The 19,336-nt window shown below is 48.6% G+C and overlaps 1 protein-coding gene across 4 annotated transcripts in view; it reads left to right on the top strand.

The window, feature by feature from the left end:
* Rbfox1 (RNA binding fox-1 homolog 1) overlaps positions 1–19,336 on the top strand; it is a 303,442-nt gene that overhangs the window by 226,735 nt on the left and 57,371 nt on the right. For all 4 annotated transcript variants that reach the window (XM_076840764.2, XM_076840766.2, XM_076840763.2 and 1 more), the window contains exon 8: positions 4,645–4,725. In XM_076840764.2, the coding sequence (XP_076696879.1) occupies positions 4,645–4,725 (81 nt within the window). The remainder of the gene's footprint in view (positions 1–4,644; positions 4,726–19,336) is intronic.

The raw sequence follows: 19,336 nt of genomic DNA, 5'->3' as shown, positions 1-19,336 counted from the left end.
ATGACCTCATTTGACTGAATTTTATCTTTGTAAAGATCTGCTCTTGAAACCATGGGTTCCAAGCTCCTAGGGGTTAGGACTTCCACATAGGAATTTCCCAGGTAAAAGTTCAGTTCACACAGCAGGGTGGAAGTGGGAGGCCCTCTTCAGGAAGGGAAACCAAGAGGGGTCTCCAGTTAGGACCATTCCCCTAACTCCATTCTATTTTTTTTTTTTTTTCCTAAAAGGAAAAAAGCTTTTTTTTTTTTTTTTTTAAAAAAAAAAAAAAAAAAAAAACAGCAACAACAACAACAACACTCTACAATACTGGAAGCAGGAAGGAGCCATTGATAGAATGAGTCATGGCTTTGGAACCCAATGCTTGCTGTTCACTTAGCATTTGCCTGAATGACAACAAGGCTTTTGGTAAAAGAAAAATCATCCATGCCTGGTTCTGTTTTGTTTTTCTTTCCTACCTATAAAGAAGGACTCATGCTGCCTGCCCCTTCCTGTTAGGGAGGCACAGACACAGTGCAAATATCCTTTGGCAAATGTTGAATGACAGTACTTTTCTATGGAGAATCAACACATCATTTCCAGCCTTGATGGCGGTGGTCACTGCTAAACGTTTTTCATTGTGAGAGCAACCCGGAGGAGAAATAGAGAATGCATGGTTTACCAAAGTCATCATAGTTAGATATCATAAAAATGGTTCTAAAGTAGTTGTTAATGTATTTATCTCAGTGCATAATGCAGCTAATTGTGCAGAGGAAGGTCCGGGTTGGTTTTCAGAACCATTCTTTTGTTTCCACATGTTCATCTTCATTTCTGGGCATTTGAATACTAAAGGGAAAGCATGCTTTTTTTTTTTTTTTTTTTTTTTTTTCCTGGAAAGTGCATAGCTTTGCAGAGGTGCCCCAGAGCCCGCACAGTACCTGTGTGTAGCCCACACAGGTAAACACCTGCCAACATCCTTGAACCCTGTCTTTTTCCTGCTGAGCTCCAGCGGCAGAGGGCCTATATCCACTCAGCCAGTTGGCCTGGGGTTTTCCAGCCTCAGCTCTTTGGCTAGACTGAGGACACCAGCAAAGTGGGACCCCAGCTGTCTGGGTGACCATGGCAGGCTTGGGAGCAGGCTCCGGTTATTCCCACATTGAGTTCCATCCCGCTGCCAGCCATTTATATAGGCACTCGCAGCCCAGGCTGTGGATCACCAGCTTCCCTGGTCTCTTGTTTAACTGGGTGAGACACCCTTAAAAGAACCAGGAAAGAAGGGGAAAATAAGGGAATGTCTTAGACCCGCTTGTGAATGCATTTGAACTTAAACATGCAAATTCACAGCTCTAAATAGGCACCCATAAGCAGAGGTGCTTGGAAAAAGCACTATTTTTAGCAAAGAAAATAAAGATAGAGGGTTCCTTTAAAATGCATTATAATTCAGCTACACATATTAATCCTTCTGACAGGTAGATACTTTTCTAGGTGCTGGGGATAAAAGATGAGAAGATTTGACTGTGCCCCAGGAAATTCTCTAGGGAAGACCTACATGGAAATAGAAAATTGTAATCCAGCCTGACGAAGGACCTACCAGGGAGATTCAAAAGAACACAGACGAGGGGACAATTAATTCACTTCCAGGTAGTGGGATGGGAAATCACTTTTAAACTATGCAGAACAGAGACAGGAAACCTTTTCTTTTTCTTTTTTTATATTTTGAGTCGAAAAAATATGAAATGAGCAACACTCAACTCTGTTTGACATAAAAAAGGGTGAATTTCCTCTGGCTAAACCCAAGAGTGGAAGTGGACGGACACTTCCCCTTCTCTACCGGCTCAAGTCAAGTGGTGGTAATTGTCTGGTTGCAGTGTTGAGAAGGATTCTGAGGATTCTGGGCCAATGGGAAAGGATGATATTAACGCTGTCTGTCTGGTTTAGGAGCGGGGAGACAGTGGTCCAGTTTGAACTTGTTGCCATTGTTCAATTTTAAGGAGCTTGATAAACAAGAACATCTGCAAAGCACAGAATAGCGTCACGGTCCTAGACACGGGCTCATGGTAGCTGGAAGTAAATGGTCCCGAATGAGGTTTGGAGACAGAGAGATTGCAGTTCAGGAGTCTCCTGGGAAAGCTCTCTGGCTGCTATGTTGGGAAGTGCTTTGAATGACCTTATAACCTCTGCTGTTGCTTGGAGCTATTAACTATTTGACTTGCTTTTTTAAACAAATTAAACAGTGGTCTTCCCTGTGGCCCCCCCAAATAAATGTAGTTTACAGTGTTTTTTTTTTTTTCCTGCTTTGTTTTGTTGAATACAAAGCTCCCTCTTAAGAAAAGGTCACAGAGCACTAAGAAAACATACCATAAGCACTTTGCAAATTAAATTGAAGGATGTTTTTAGGTAAAATAAAAACCAAGTCTTGTGGTACGTGGATTTTGTCTGACAAAGGTCAAAATCATTGCATAAAGTTTTTTGTTTTTTTTTTTTACTACTAAGAGAGCTTTCAAAGAACTTCTTTCAGACCGATTTCTCAGGATCCACAGCATAAGAAGAATTAGGAAAAGCTTCATTATGCTGCCAGGGCTTAGCTCTTCAGACAGAATCTGTGTTGTGTCCCGGAGGGATTCTGTAAACTGCATTGAGGGTATTGAAAATTGACCCAGGCATTCTAATTGCGCAACACTGAAATGCCCTTCTGGATGTATTTCTGTTATAATTAGATGGTTTTTCTTTTGAAATCGAGGCACCCAGGAAACTTGAGATCTCGTTTTAAAAGTGGCTTTTCACCAGGGGCATGCAGGAGGAGAGAACCCTAGCCCGTGCTCCAAACCCACCCGTCAGTGTGGCGCCCTACAGACGCTACAGGTTGGGTAGCTCCCCGTGCACCTCTAGGAGCATCACCTTCTCCCTAAGATCTCTAGCCCTGGGCGGAACCACACCATGACCTCTGCAGAGCCATGCGTGAGTGCTGCCCGTCGACAGCGCTTGTCCTGGGGTTGCCCTCCTGGAGGGCGGAACCGGCTCCCATTGAGTGATCTCACTCCCCAACCCTCAACCCCTCTGGGGGTGCCTTCTTTTTGCTCTTGATCCCCATTCATGTGCCAATTACCTGCAAACGCAGAAAATGCCTAAAGAGAAATTAGACCGTGTGACGCCTCTGAGACTGGCAGGTGTCACTTTGGAAGGAAACAGTGGACACAGAACCATCAGATGAGCAGAGGTGATGGTCACCCAAGGCCCCTGCGGTCAGAGTGCAGTCACCACCAGGAGGTGAGCAGCTCATTGCCCCTCACGTCTGGGCTGCACTGGGGCATGGCTCTTTCCCGGCCATAAGAAGGGTGAGTGAAGGTGAGAAGGACCAGGGACCCTGCAGGAGGGTGGCATGCAGGTCAGGAGAGATCAATGAGAATCAGGTCTGGCTTAATGTCTCTTTGTGTGTCTATTCGGTGGAACCCCAGTGATGCTGGAAGTTTCGGTGGCACTTTTGGGGATCTTGGGGGGAGACACAAGATGGTAGAAACAATCTCTAGGGAGACTTCCCCAGGAGAGGGGCCAGTTCTCTGCTCCTGGAGTGCACTTGAAAGAGAGCCTTCCTGATGCGGGAGATTGCCTTCTGCTTGTGGAGACGCAGGGGACTGTGGAAGGGAGTGGTTGACCTTGCCCAGCCAGGGACGTGAGCAGAAGCCGCAGGAGGGCTCCCACCATCCATCACGGGCTTTAGAACTCCTCCTGAGTCCCTCCTCTTCCTTTCCAAGTCTTTGAACTTGGACTTGATAGCAGCAGGAGAGGAGAATCGGTCCCCTGAAGTCTCCTGACCCCGTCACCCTGCAGTGGGCAGCAGCTTAGAACAGGGTGTGGGGTGGGAGGATCTCAGGGCTCCACTGTCCGGCGTGGCTGAAAAATTCCACTTTGCCAGGGTCCGCCGGGGGCGGGGGGCCTTGGCTCACCGCAGTGCGTCTGGCCTTGCAGCTGGCGAAGCAGCGGGGAGGTGGGGCTCCAGAGGAAGCCAGAGAGGGGGCACCTAAGGCCTGTTGTCTGGTGTCTCAGGGGGGTCTTGGGGATGGCAGAGGTCACCGTCATTCTTCCCTGCCGTACTTCTTCCTCTGAGGGGCTGATTCAGAAAGGTTCAAGTTTGGGAGGAGGAAAATGTTTCTCTAAACTTATCAACCCATACACTTAACCGTTTCTTGAGTGATTCCTAAGTGCCAGCTCCTGCCCAGGTCGCACCTCTTGGAGGTAGGTATATTGACCCCTGTTTTCCAGATGGTAATGCTGAGGCACAGAGAGGTACAGTGACTCACCAAGATCACACAGCACAGGGGTGTTTGAGTCAGGCTTCCTGTCTGTTACTCCCTGATATTTTTGAAGTGCCCTTTTGAATACGGCGTACGCCTTCCCTTCCTGACCTACTGCTGGGTTCCAGGTCAGCCAGACCCCACTGGTCACACCCCATGGCATGCGCTTGGGGGACTGGGGGGTGGGCTTCCTGATCCCTTTTGGCCCAGGCAGGGGGCTTCCTTGGGTCTCGCTGTCACGCGGGCTGGGATGTGGCTGTGTGCTCTCTTCTCTGCCTCCCTGGTTCGCGCTGCGTGGGCTCTCGGGTGCAGCGTGCCTGTTCCAACCCGACACCCTCTCTCTCTCTCTCTCTCTCTCTCTCTCTGTCTCTCGTAGGCACGGTGCTGCTGTGTCAGACAAACCAGGAGGGACCCTCCATGTACAGTGCCCCCAGTTCACTTGTATATACTTCCGCAAGTAAGCCCCCTGTCGTGGCTCTCCCTGTTTTGTCACGTAGATCCCAGTCCCGTCACCGTCCTGCCATGTGCGTTTCCTCCCCCCCCATCTGTGCCCCCACCCTCTGTGGCTCTCCAGGAGGTGAGGTCGATGCTCCTAAGCATGTCCCCGTTCCTGCCGCCTTAGCCTCTGAACCCCTCTGCTCATCCCCATCCACAGCCGAATCCACCCACCCCAGCGTCCGGCCATTCTTTGTTAGACCGTGGACAGGAGGTGGTCACCGGGCTGGGGGAAGGTCATGGGAGGTGGGACGCTCCTGTTCTTTGCCTGCTTTCGACCACAGCTTTGCAAATTAATATGAGATTCCTAAATAAAATATGCCAGCCACCCGGCATGTAGCCCCGCAAACGATGCTCGGTCAGCGATTGAGCCTGAGGGTCTCGCTGGGGGAAAGGCGGCCAGCGAGTGGCTAGAGCCTTGTTTGCAAGGCTGTTCCCGTTGCTCTCTGATTCCAGTGTGGAGGAAGCACGAGGAAAATGTGGGTTCTCACCATTTCACTGGTGGGCAGGGGAAGAGCAATGCAAATTAGCTTTTTAAAAAGGAAGTCTATTTTATTATGGGTATGTAAATCTAGCCATCATGTGCTCCAGGAAGAGAGCAGATAGAGTTGGAAGGCAGACCACAGTGAGGGGGTGGAAGGACCAGATTCCTGCCCCTGGGCTGAAGGTCTGGGGTGGAGGGTGCCTGTCCCACCTTCCCACCCCACATCCCCAGAGGAGGTTGAGGAATTAAAGCCCACCTATCCACCGCCATCGCTAAGACTCTCTGCTACTCCCAGCTACAGCTGAGACGTAGCATCTGTCTAGGTCCTGCGAAGTCCCCACAGCTACCCAGTGAGTCTTGAGTGGTGTCAGGGTCAAAGTGAGCCTGGAGGCTCTCGGGGCAGGTGGAGCGGGCGACTGCTGAGGATGGAGAAGGGGTTGGGGAGAGCAGGAGTCCGGCTGGTGATCACCAAGGGCACAAGGGACAGAGGGGTCCTCGCTGTCAACCACAGCGAGACAGTTCAGCCCCCAGCACGTGAGGCTGAGTCACCCCCAGAGCCATCATAGGAGAAAAAGCATGACAGTATAACCCCAGGTCCACGCACATGTTTAGGGGGTGGGGCAGGCGGGCATTTCTCCCAGCCGTTTGCAATCCTCACTGGCCACGTCAGCATTCATTAAATGCAAGATGATTCTGTGTGCCCCAAGCAACCAAAACCTAGCCACACTGTCTCTGGATTTGTGACTGCTGTCCACTTGCCGTTCCCCGTGGTGAAGGATTGCAGGGCTGCTACACACACCCACACACTCGGCCTTGCTTAAGCCCCCAGCCCCGCACCAGGTAGGTACGGTGATGCTTGCCTTACAGCCTGGGAGGCAGAGGGCTCAGAGAGGTGGAGTGGTTCTCCCAGGGTCACACAGCCTGTAGGATGTAGCGTTGTGGTTTTGATCCAGGGGAAATTAGTCAAGCTTTGCTACCTTTCTGGATCGATGGGACTCCAAGTCCTGTAGTTACGTCTTTATCTGCCCTTCCTTTTTCTGTATAAATGTTATTTTTCTGAAGGAGAATTGGTGCAGTGGGGTTGAGACCTGGAGTATCTCCCCTAACACTGTTGTCTTGTGGAACCATCTGGAATGAAATCTGTGTGTGTGTGGGGGGGGGGGGGGGCAGGATGGTGCTGGTGGACCCACAGACACGGAATCTTGACTGTCACTAAGGTCCCATTCGTGAGCCCCACGGGGCAAATGGTCACCACACTGGGCGATATGGCTTTGCACGGTCATGTGACAGATTTATATTTCCATTTTCTTCACAGAAGTGGATCAAAAAAATAACTCTGAAAAGTCCTGACTTGGGTACAGGCAAAGTTCCAAAGTGGACCTAGGAAAGGATTTTACGCATTAAACATAGAAACATTTCACCCATTCTCCATAATAAACTAGCAAGAGCCAACCGAGGAAATAAAATCATCTCACGTAGGCACTGGCAAACTCACGTCATAGGCCAAACCAGCCTGTGCCCTATTTTATAAGGCCTGGGATCCCTGAATGCTCTTTAAAGATTTCCAGGGATTGTAAAAACAAAGATATTTCACGGAGACATAGGGGGCTGGCAGAGCGTAAAATATGAACAGCTGGCTCCTCACAGAAACACTGTGCCAACCCCTGGTTCAGCGGGCCCATTTTATTATGAAAAATGTAAGGTGACAATTTAAACCATCTATGACGCTACATTTTACCCACATTTAAAGTAAAAATCTATAAAAATTATAGACATATACAAGGTATGTCCCACATCCCTCCGAGATGTTTTTAAATGACATCTCAGTCACGTCACCTAGACCTTTTCCTCTTATTATTTTCACGTCTTAGTTTTCATAAAGAGCCCTAAAAATGTTAATGGTCTAATATGCTGTTGTTTAATTAGACTTCAATCTATCCCCACCATTGTTGAGTCTTAGTGATTTTTTTCAAAAACATTAAAATCCTACTATAGCAGTTTGCAGGAAAACCCTGAAGAGCATTCCCCTCTGTCCCATTTAAAAAAAAATAATAATAAAATATGCATCAAGTGCCTCACAAGGAGCGTTCCCCGGAGGGCCTCTAGAGGCCCCAGGCACCTTGCCGTGCTCTGTTGGCATTCTGGAATGGGGGCCGCTTCTGCAACGTGGGCTTCTCCCGGGGACAGCAGGGGCCTTGGGGACTCCCCCGGAGGCTGTGCCCTGGTCACACACAGAGGCCACCTGCCAGCCCTACAGCCCCTGCACAGCTTCCTGTCTCCTTTGAGGCATTTGGATCCAGGCGGCATGCAGGTGTCTTCTCAAGGTTCCCTTGAGTCTCCACGGGCAGACTGGAATGCCCAGTCTAGTCCACTCCACACCCCATTTCCTCCAGCAACCCCCACATCATGGAAAGGACCATGTTTGCAAGAGAACACACACACACACACACACACACGCACGCACACACGCACACACGCACATGCATGCACATGAACGCACACGCACACACACACGCACACACATACACGCACATGCACACACGCACATGCACACACGCACATGCACACACACGCACATGCACACACGCACATGCACACACGCACATGCACACACGCACACACACACATGCACACACACGCACAGGCACACGCACACACACACACGCACACACACACACATGCACACACGCACACACACACACATGCACACACGCACATGCACGCACACGCACACACACACGCACACACACACTGTTACCATGTTCCTGGGATCCCTCTCCTCCCCCCGCTGTGGTTTCACTGAGGTGAGGAGCCCCACGTCTTGCCTTTGAGATGGGACAGGTGTAGACCATTCTTCTTTAGGAAGCCATCCATCGTCCCCAGAGGTCCCTTGCTTCTCAGCGTCTTTTAAGATGTGCTTGTTTTTGTTTTTTGATCCCAAAAGTGCGCGTTCTCTGACAGTTGTGCTCCTGAAAAAAAAAGACTTTCGTAAATTGGATTCTGTGTATCCACTGGCTTCCAAGATGGCTGGGAAGCAAATTTTGCTTTCAGGTTTTCCCTCCGTCCCCAAAACAATCTTCACTGGCTTTGAGTGTTTTAGGATTAAATTGCCCCTCTTCCTAGCCAAAGAGCTAATCTTCTGTAAATGACACTCTTAACTTCAGTAGGGGGGATGGTTTTTAAAGGGATCCCCTGAAGGAGTCTAATGAAAATAATTCCTTCTGAAGTCATCTGCTTTGAAGAACCACTTTTGCATAATGGGCCTCCCCCCACCCACCTTAAGTGAGCCTTTCTAATATGACCCAGGACCTGAGAAGGCATTAAGGGAACGATTTCCACTCAGGCCTCCTGTGCCCATCAACCCAAGCCTGCAGCTCCTCCCGTCTGACCGCAGGTGATCCCTCGTTGCTTCTCCTGTACCCTCTCTATGCTAATATGAAATCTTGGATCAGGTTGTGTCCTGGGACATCACACATCCTCACATATGCCCCAAGGATTCGCCCTCATCAAGAGTGTCAACTGGTCCTACTTTCAAGCAAACTTAAATGAAGTTGGAGCAAAACCCCAGGAAGTTAGGTAAAATCATCTTGTACCAAATGCAAAATGTTTACTATTAAGATTATTGAGTAGGATTGGAGCGGCAAACAATATGGCCCCTTGCCAGAGCGGGCAGGTGAAAGTGGCAGGGCTGCTGGTCTGCCCACTGACCACACAGCCCTAGGGCTGTGGATGGCTGACTCCGCCTTTCCAAGGCAAAGGCGCTGGCTGAGATGCAGGCAGCTCTGTGTGAACGCGGTATGTGCGCCCCACCCCCCCCCATCAAGACCAGCCGTAGGCAGGACCCTGAAGGTAAGGACGAGATCACGGCCCCTTCAAAGCACAGCATGACCTTCCTTATGATTAGTTGAGATATCAGGAAGTGAATCTCGGTGTTTGCAGGAATGGAAGAGTCCACCTCTCAGTCGGATTAGCAAAGCCAGAATCCCTGATCCTTTTTTGCACGGGATGGAGCTGTCTCCAGAAGGAGGTAAACAAATGTCATCAACTTTGTGTTCTCACAAATGAATGGATTTCAAACTAAAAAAGTAACATGGGGTCATGGTCATTGGGGAAGCCTGCACACCCACCCGTGATTGCACTTGTGTGGCAATAAGATGCCCACTTTACCCAGGGACACAAGTGACCTGGGTGGGCTCCAGCATCTTTACACCTGTTCCCCAGGATGATTCAAAGGTGGACCTACACTCCTGTAACAGGGGAGGGCAGTGTCAGCGCCATGATCTATGGGTACCTTAGACACTTTAATCGTGCCTGGCTTCATCTACTGATACCTGGTGACCCTCTCCCACCCCGGCTAGGGCACCCTCCTGCTGTCACATATGGATTCTCCATCCCAGTCACCCAAGCGCCTTCTTTCTGCACCTGTAAAGACTGCAGTGAGCATCTCTGGACACACTCTCCGGCTCTCAATTCCCCCCCCCCTGGAGCTGTTGGCTCCATTCCAGCCTGTTCCCCATGATGTCTTGCTTCTGCTCCCTCAATTTTGCAAAATTAAGGGATGCAGTGGTGTAAAATAGCATCCCCCTTCCTCCTAGTTACGAGCATCATCATTCACGTATTTAATTGTCATTTGGATTTTACCTCTCGGGAATATCCCGAATTCCTTCTCCCTGTTTCTCTTCTGAGCTTTTCTTATTGTATTGTTCATCAGGGAACCTAACCTGTGAAGCACATTAGATCTTCACGTGTTTTCATTTTGGTCATCTGACCTTGCTTACGTTTTATCATATGTCTTTAATCGTAGGCAAATGTATCTATCTTTTATCTGTTTTAAATTTCATCTGGGATTACGGTGAATAGTTCCAGTTGGCTTGAGTACTCTCTTAGGCTGCTTGGGCCACCCTGCCAACATATCAGACCGGGTCACTTCTCTTCTCACTGTTGTGGACGCTGGAAGTCCAAGACCAAGGTGTGGCATGGTTAGGTCTTGGTAAGGGCTTGATGGCTACCTTGTCTCTGTCCTTACTCCAAGAGAGTGAGGTTGAGCGCTCACGGGTGCCTCTTCTCGCACTAAACACAAATCCCATCATGAGGGCCTCACCCCGTGACCTCTCTCAACCTCACCTCTCAAAGGACCAGCTCCAAGGAGCAGCTCAGTGCTCATTAGTAGGACTCTGGGTGTTTTATTTGTCCAGAGCTAAAGAAGCATTTTCCAGAAGAAATTCTGTGCGGTTCCATCTGCTCTCCAACACACGTGTGTACTTTCACAGTCCCGTAGCAGCCACTCCTGAATGTTAGGTCCTTGTGCTGGCAAATCCTAAGGTTAAGACACTTCCCTCTGCCGTGGTCACCTCTGACCGTCCCCCACAAAGAAGCCAGAGAGTATAAAGTGTGGCAACCCAATGCTACCCAAATGTGAAATCATCTCCTTTGTTCACTCGTGTGAAACTCAAGGGCAAATGGTAGAGGCATGGTGTTAATTGATGTATCGATTGCAGATTTCATGGAAGTAATTGTGTGAAATTCATGAAATAATGATTTAAGTGGCAGAAACATGCATAAATCAAGCCTGGGCTGCTCTACCTTTAGGTAATTGATAGAACTTCCATCGGTTTCTGTAATTAAAGTGAGGGCCTTGATTAATTCACAGCTTCCTGTCTCTCCTCTGCCCGACCGTGTTCAGTTCATAGAAAGTACAGGCACGGGTCACAGGTCACAGCACACTGGTGTCAAGAGCTCTGTCCTCTCTCCCCCTCTGTCCACTCACTTGCAGGTTTCTGGTTGACTCCAAGGCAGCCCTTTCTTCCTAGTATTTTCTGAGAACTATTTATTACCGTGAAGAAGTGAGGCATTCCAACTAGACATAATGTAAAGGGCACGCATGCACACACACACACAGTTCAGATAAATAATATTTAATGTAATATCTTTTAAAACTCTAAAGTAATGGGAAAAGATTCATGATGAACAAAGTATCAAAATCCTCCATGAAGACAGGATAGGCATTGTTAATTTTTCTTCTCAGACTATAGGATTCAATATAGCTCACTGCAATAGTTACTTTAAGTTGAATGGTGTGCTCTTCATGGATTTAGAAAATTGGATTTAATTTGACTGTGGATTGTTTTGGGGTCTCCCCCAACTTAGGATTTGCACCCAAGGTAAATACCTAACTGGTCTTACCATAGATTTAGACCTGAAATAATGAGAAGAAGGAGAGGAAGGAGAAGCGGGTATTGAGCCTGTGCTGTGTGCAAGGAACTTCACATAAACTTTCTCACGTAATCCGCACATAAACACGATGAAATGGCGTGTTTATCAAGTCACCCCTGCTTATGAGAAATTTGGAGTTGAAGGAATTAGGAAGGTTGTCCAAGACAGCCCAGCAAGACAGCTTTGCACCCAGCCTATCTGAATCCCAAGCCTCCCTCATCCCCACCCTCTAAACCTGAACCCCCAAAACTGTCCCGGCCTGGGCTCCTAGATACAGCAGAGCCAGGAGAGGCCCCTGAACCCAGAGCTGCTGGCCAGCAATCCTGTTTGGGCCAGGATTGTGCCTTCTTCTCCCATCCTGTGACTCTGGAGAGGCAGCTTGTCCGTCTGCTATGTCTTGGCCGATTTTCTCTTTAGAGGGCCACATAGAGTCCTCAGCTTTCCCAGCCCTGTGGTCCCCAAGAGACTCCTGTACTGACAGCCAGAGATGACCACACCTGCACACACGTGAGTAGGTGAGGCTGTCCCAATAAAACTTCATGGAACCCACGGTCTGAGGGCCAGAATCTGCTCACGGGCCACACTGTCCACTCTTTCTCCAACCCTGGTTCTCATCTGAAACGGCAAGACAGCACTGGTCACTTAGGGGCTTCTTTTAAGTATGCCTCCACACGTCACCTCCACATCCGTGGCCATTTTATTACATTTCAAAACAAGAAATAGAAGGTAGGTGCACACACGGAGGCCCTCCTCCTGGTGCTTATTCAAAGTAGAACAACATATAAACTTGATCTTGGTACAGTGACTCCATTGTTAGTTTGACCCTCTCAACAAAGAAATGAGTCTGGGTTGGGGGCTCTGCTCTGATGTTGTTGGCCTGCTCTCTAAGACCTGCCTCAGTTTCCCTGGGCAAAGTGGTGAGACGCCATGACCTTGCTCGGGACCCCCCTCCTGCGCTGTGCCGCCTCTATCTCCTTCCACAGACCTCCAACCATCCCGGCTGTAAACCAGCCTCAGGACTGGACCCTGCCCATCAGAGATCCGGGCACTGTCTCCCTCCCCCTTTAGGGTGACAGCACACTTATGTCCCCCACTCATGTCTGTGGAAATACCTCCTTCTATCCTTCACTCACTTTATCATTCTTTGGATTGGGAAGAGGTTGAAAATGCCTCTTCCTTTCCACCAGTCTTCCTGGGGTTCTTCCACGTGCCAGAGGCCATTCTGTGTGCCACGAGTGTGCCTCTAGCAAGACCTGAGTGAGTCGGCCTCCACCACACCTGCGTTCTTGACGTGCAACAGACGTGTAACGCTCAGCTCTCAGAATTACAGAGCTTTCCTCCTAGGGTGGGGAGGTGGAACCCAACAGGAGTTCCGCCACTGTGAATACTCCTGGGGTGCCTCCGGGGGTGGATTCAATATCACTTCCTGCCGTGCCATTTGGTACTCTGGACAGACTCGTGGGCCCTGAGATCCCATTTATTTCATGGAACCCACAGATGGAGAGATGTTAGATACCTACTATGTGGGCCTGCTCAGCTGCCACAATCTCAGCACCTGCTTGATTTCCTGACCAAAGGCTGTCCCCCGCTGGACACCGTCCCCGGGAGCCATGCAGAAGATCCACTCCAGGAAGCATTCTTTTCCATCAGGGAAGCCCCTGGTTTTGCTTCAACCCATCTACCCTGCTCTTCCGGTGGTCCTGACAGCTCTGACTCAGACCCATGATTCTCGAGAAGCCTGCACTAGCCCTTACACTAATTCAGCTCTTCTACCTGATGCCAGGTTTCACAAGTTCATGTGTGTTCTCAGTCCCTGACACCTCTTTCACCAACACCTGGCTACTGGGAGATATAGTCACAGCCACACACACACACACACACACACACACACACACACTCAAACAACACTAGTTGATCACTCCCATTCTTTAAAGCAAAAACCCTGCAAAGAAACGGAAGCCACTTTTCAAGGGACTCCTGTCTTGCTCTCTTGGCACCTTGGTTACGAATCTCCACGCAGAACGGTGGCTTCCGTCTTTTTCAGATGGGGGTCTGGTTTGTGCAAGAGACTGCCGGTTGCAAAAACTACCATCCGGTGGTGTGCCCCCAAACATCTTATTTGTCTTGATATTTCTTTCGCAGAAATACATTTGACAGATAAGGAGTCACTGGAGGGTGCGTTTGCTTTGTGTCAGACAGATATTAAAACAATAAACCACGTTGCCCTGGGATTCTGGTGCACGCACAGCCAGAGAACAAGGCCGAGATGAGATGTTTCTGGAAAGCAGCGAGGCACTTGTTCTGGGGGAATTCCCTGGGAACGCCGGGCCCTGTGATAGCGTTGACAGAGACTATTTCTAAGGCTCACGTTTTCTTAAGAGGATCAACCGGCTGGTGCGGCTCCCAGGTCTGACTCCTCGACAATGCCCACCCTCCTCCGGCCCCTGCGGTGGCACCACAGCAATCCTTCCGTAGTCTGAGAAGCTTATTTTGAGAGCCTGTGTTTTTAAGCACTCTTCTGCACTTCATTTGCTGCCCCACACGACTGTGGGATTAAAATGGGAAAAAAAAAGTAAAATAAAATCAGAACCGTTCTACCTTCAGAGCTCTGAACTTGGAAACTGCAGGGACTGAAGATGAGACCCCAGAGGCAGCTGGGTGTGCTAGAGCAGGCGCACCTTCCTGGGGGACTCGGCTTTGGGAACTGAGCTGAGCCCCTGGTCTGCCGAGGAACGTGCAGTGGCCTTCAGATAATTCAAGTGCCGGGCGAGAGCCCTGGAGGCTGCACAGAAGTGTGTCCTGCTAGAATGCTCCTCTCCCACTCGGCCTCATTCTCCTTCCAAACAAGTCACCCCACTGGAGTCGAAGATGCTCAAAAAGAAACTGAGCTTGCCTCCCACAGGATTTTTGGAAAAAAAGAGCTTGGCATAGTTCATTTAAACCCGGCAATTTAAACCCTTGCCCCCCTATGAATGACCACAGCACCATCTTCTTAAATTCTTTTCATTTTCCAAAAATGACCCACCAGGTCCCAAACTATGTATTGCTACTAAAGAGCAGGGGAGCCATGCAAAGAAAATGTGGTTCCAGAACCAAACAATATGCTGCATAGTTTACATCTATCTCCTTGATTTTTTTTTTTTTTTAACTGGTAGTTTGTTGGTTGGTTTGTTGGTACCCAGGACTGAACTCTGGGTGCTTAAGCATGGAACCATATCCCCAGCCCTTTTTATGTTCTATTTTGAGACAGGCCTCACACTAGGTTGCTCACGGCCTCGCTAAGTCGCTGAGGTTGGCCTCAACCCTGTGTCTGTCCTGCCTTGGCCTCCTGAGCTGGAGGATAGCAGGCGTGTGACGCTGAACCCAGTGTTCCTTGGGTTTTATTTGTGTCCCTCGGGGGCTCTTGCTACCTAATTGCTCTTCATGTAAAAACAAACCGGCCGACATGGGAGCCATCCAGACAGGCTCCCCAGGCCAGGAATATGTACCACTCCACCTTTAGAAATTGCTTTTTGGGGGGTCTATGAAACATTTCCAAAAGACCCCTTTCTGCTAACCAATCCTGGTACCCCTTGACTGGTGTTGTGAAGTTCTGTAGTTATGGTGCAATTTACTGAAAAGAGTTGAACTCAAGCCGAGTGGGTCATGAGTTACCATGGCACCCAGGAGGCGAGCCCACAGTGTAGGGTCTTTGCCACATAGAGTTTTTGTGGCTACTCAGCTTCCTGTGGGCATGGATTGAGATGGCTGTGTAAAGAAGCTTCTAGGCTGCCGGAAGCAGAGCAGTACCTCAGACAAAGGGCTATTCTTCCTCTTTCTTTTTAGGAGCCACCCTCGGTAGGGATTTTGAAAGCTCACCAAAGAAGCTAGTAGGGAGGGTTTGTATTAGTCCAGCGACTGGACCACTGGACCATTTCCAAGTGGTCCCCTTCAGTCTGTGCTCTGTGGGGGCTGTGGGAGTTCTAGCGTGTGCATGCTGGGCAGGTGATCACTGGGTCCAGATGGCGTCTGTCCTACAGGTTTGCTTTGGGTGTTGATCAAAGGATCAGGACTCAGTTTTTTCTTAAGGTATAAATGCTGATGCTCAAAAGCCGATGGCCTTAACCCCAGCTGATCAGCCGCCCCACAGTGATGGCTTCAAGTGAGATGAACAATGCTTTTGTATCCTCTACCCGCCCTGTGAGTCACCGCCAACCCCGCTGAGGGTCTCATGTCCAGGAGTGGCAGCAGCCATTATGAAACCATGGTAAACCCAGCTCAGGGAGCTAATTTATCTCACCTGCTCCGTTTCCTACCTGCAGAGACAATTCACCCAGCTTGCTGCTTCAACCAGCTCTTAGATGGATCATGAATGATTTAACAATTGAACCTTTACGGTGTACATGCACTAGATAAAGTAATTATTTATATAAATTATTTGGTGACTTGTTTCCATGACTGTCTAGAAGAAAAAAAAGAAGCTAAATTGACATTGGTACAAATTTGGTCAAACTAATAGATTATGCCAAATTGCTTCCTCCAAATTAAAATGGATTTCAGCATTGCAGGCTCTGCCTGTCTTCAACATTCCTGCAGACGAGAGAAAACACCTTTGCGTATGCATTCTGCAGTCTCACGGAGCTAAAAACCCCAGGACGGAGATTCATTCTCGTTTTGCGGAGTGAAATGTTACAAAAATCTTGCTTGGCTGGGGGCGGGGGGGGGGTACATCGTCAGTACCTGGGAGTAGGCAGATTTCAGACACCTCTTCTGCAGAGTAGAACGGTGCGACTTCATGTTCATCAGCCATGACACTCACTACCTGTCTGTTGGCTTAATCCAGCCATTTGTAATGGGGAAGAGAAGTGACAATAGCTAACTTCCAGAGGTACGAAGTGGCAGTCGGTGAAACCCAAGGCTGCCATCCTTCCTCAGCATGGTGCAGACCTTAAATGAACACAGAATATTCCTGCACATGAGTGACGTGTATAGATGAGTTTGGTTGCTTTTGTACATTTGTTAAGTTAGGAAAACCAATTTGTGCCTTGGGAAAACCAATCTCTCTGCCCAGAGAAACCACATGTGTGTTAATTGTACATGGTTTCACATATGTTTTTCCTTAGCAGATACAAATTTTGTTTTCTGTCTATGGAAGGTTTATTTCAAGCAAAGTTGTGAGTAAAATGATATATGATAACAATATTAACAAATTACTATGTACAGAAAAAGTACAGTGCCCCAAAATGTGATAAATCTGTTATTCCAGTTTTCCAAAACTTTGAAGCAAGTTTATTATTCCAGTCTTCCAAATTCAAAATTCCTAGTGGAATTTAGTCACAAGGAGCTCACAGGGATGAGACCTGGGCATACAAGTGTGGCCACCACTTAGCACCACGCTGGTGTAGCCCCAGTCAGCATTGCCAGTAGTCACCCCAGGCTCACATCCAGACGTGGAGATAAACCTCAGTGGGGAAGGGAAGCGGCTGGCCTTTGGACCCTTTGTCAGAAAGATAAATCCAGCTGATCTCTATGGTCTGCATCCAATTAGCAGAGAAGGAGCAAAGTCTTTCCAGGTGTCTTGGAATCTCAGAACGTAAATATCTAATGGAAGAAGTGGCACAGCTCCCCTTTCCAGCATCACCCCTCCTACCCTGAACAAGTGCATATTGACATCTCTGGGAGGCTCACCAACAGCTTCCCCTGCAAATTAACCCAGTCCGTGATGAATTGGGGTGGCTCTCTGGGATGCAGTATGCACACAGGAGATGATGTAGCAGCTTGTGCAGGAAGGAGGAGGGAAGCCAATTTGAGGGACTCCAAGGAGCTGCTGAGGGGGGAGCAGGAAGCTCCTGTTGCTGACTGAGGATGTCTTGGTGTTGGGGGACAGATTAGATCACAGGCTTTAGTTTCAGGCAGCCTGGGCTCAGATCATTGTGCAAGTATCTGAGCTGCTCCACGTCCCTCCGGGAAAGCAAAAGTAGCACTACTCCTGGTTCATATGGTTCTGTGAAGAGCTACTGGGTTAATCTGTGTGCATGGCAATTAGCAAGTGTTAATAAATGCTAGCTGTTATCATGCAGTTGAATCGCTCCCATTCGATAATGGAGTCTTGGTGATGGGATGGGTGCCAACTGTCATTACATCTCTGCTTGGGTTACTCCAGATATCGCTGCCTAGGCCTTGGTACAGTCTAGCACGCCTCATCACTAATGTCATTGGTCACCTGGAGCTTTCCATAGCATATGCAACCTTCATAGGCAGCACCCTAGCAACTGTGCTAGGTTCAAGGTCTGTGGTTCCTTATCCTCTGTAGCTGTGGGATGTATTTTTGGGGGGTGGGTCCTAGGGATTGAACTCAGGGCCACTCAACCACTGAGCCACATCCCCAGCTCTATTTTGTATTTGATTCAGAGACAGGGTCTCACTGAGTTGCTTAGCACCTTGCTGAATTGCTGAGGCTGCGGTGGGAGGTGTTTGACAGTATCATCAGCACACGTTTCAGTGACTACCCTGTGTTGGGTCACGGGTGCCGTAGACCCAGCGGTGACCCAAATGTAGTCCTCAGGAACTCCGACCAGGAGCTGTATGGGGAGGTGGCGGGGAGAAAGATGATAAGTGAAGGTGGGCAAGCAACCCCAGTTGTGAGGGCTGGGACAGGGGACAAGATGAAGAACAGCATCGGGAGTCCGCGATGTTAGAACCAAGCTTGGTTTTAGGGAATCAAGTTGAGCTGCAGAGACTAGAGAAGGGAGGGAGACCCTGGAAGAGCCAGCGCGCGGGTGAGGCTGGAGAAAAGAAGACCCATAGCCATTCACACACTTATCCTCAAGCCAGCTCAAGTCAAGACTCAGATCCAAAGAGCCAGCTCCCCATGGAGGCCAGCACAGGCCCCATCGCCCCCTCCCTCCCCCTGCTTTTAAAAGGTACATTGCTCTCCAAGCTCAAGGTCTTTCGCCAGTCCCTTGGACACATTCCAATCAGACCTCTAACAGCCTAGAAACTTCTGGCTAATTTGGATTTGACTAAAACTTTTGTACCATGACGTTATGTAAAGAGATTCAATTATGGTGCGCAGTGTTTTGTGAGTAACTACCGCCCATAAAAAGTTAATTAATCAGGGCTGTGTCAATTTCCTCGTGCCATGTCAATTTGCCGCAAGGTAATTAATCACTAATCACCCACCAAGCAGCAGGCCGAGGGACCATCCACGAGCCATTTATTGTCTCTCCCCAAATAAATGGCACACTCAGCAAGGAGAAAACACATCCCGCCTTTCACAATGTTTTTATCGACACTTTTGCATGTTGTAATGGGTCTGCAGCAACCAGCAGCTTCAGTTCAAGGAAATATGAATATTAAAGACACAAATGAGCGGAGATTTATAGGACATTGCGTTTCTGTTATGTCAGTTTTGAGATTAAACCAAGCAAATGAACAGTGAAAAATTACTCTTCCATGTGGAGAATGGTGATTAGCCGTGTACATTAATTAGAAATTTTTGTTTTCCTATTCAATGCATTTCAAATGAGGATGTCCTATAAGGAACTGTTTGTCCAAAATGTAGATTTATTCACTTCTAAACAGCAGTGTTTAATATCAACATGCATTTTGTACTGAAACAAGAGCCGATTCCCAAATGCTTGTTTCAGGGATACAGGACTCTGGGAAGCAGAGATTCCACAAATTAAGTGGCCATTTTGGTGTTTTTTTGTAAAGGACCGAATGGATGGAATGTTCCTCTCCTCCCACCCCCAACCCCCTTGAAATTACTAGATTTTTCAAAACCTTGAAATTACTAGATCTTTAAAAATTAAATCAAAGGTTTTTTCACTTCTCTTTTGACCTAGAACTTAATATGCTCTATGGTATCAAATTTTCCATCTAATGCTATTTAAAG

Source organism: Callospermophilus lateralis, chromosome 19 (assembly GCF_048772815.1).
Source record: "Callospermophilus lateralis isolate mCalLat2 chromosome 19, mCalLat2.hap1, whole genome shotgun sequence".
Classification (NCBI taxonomy): domain Eukaryota; kingdom Metazoa; phylum Chordata; class Mammalia; order Rodentia; family Sciuridae; genus Callospermophilus; species Callospermophilus lateralis.
The sequence above is the reverse complement of the archived record's forward strand: the minus strand, read 5'-3'. Positions and strand labels throughout refer to the sequence as shown.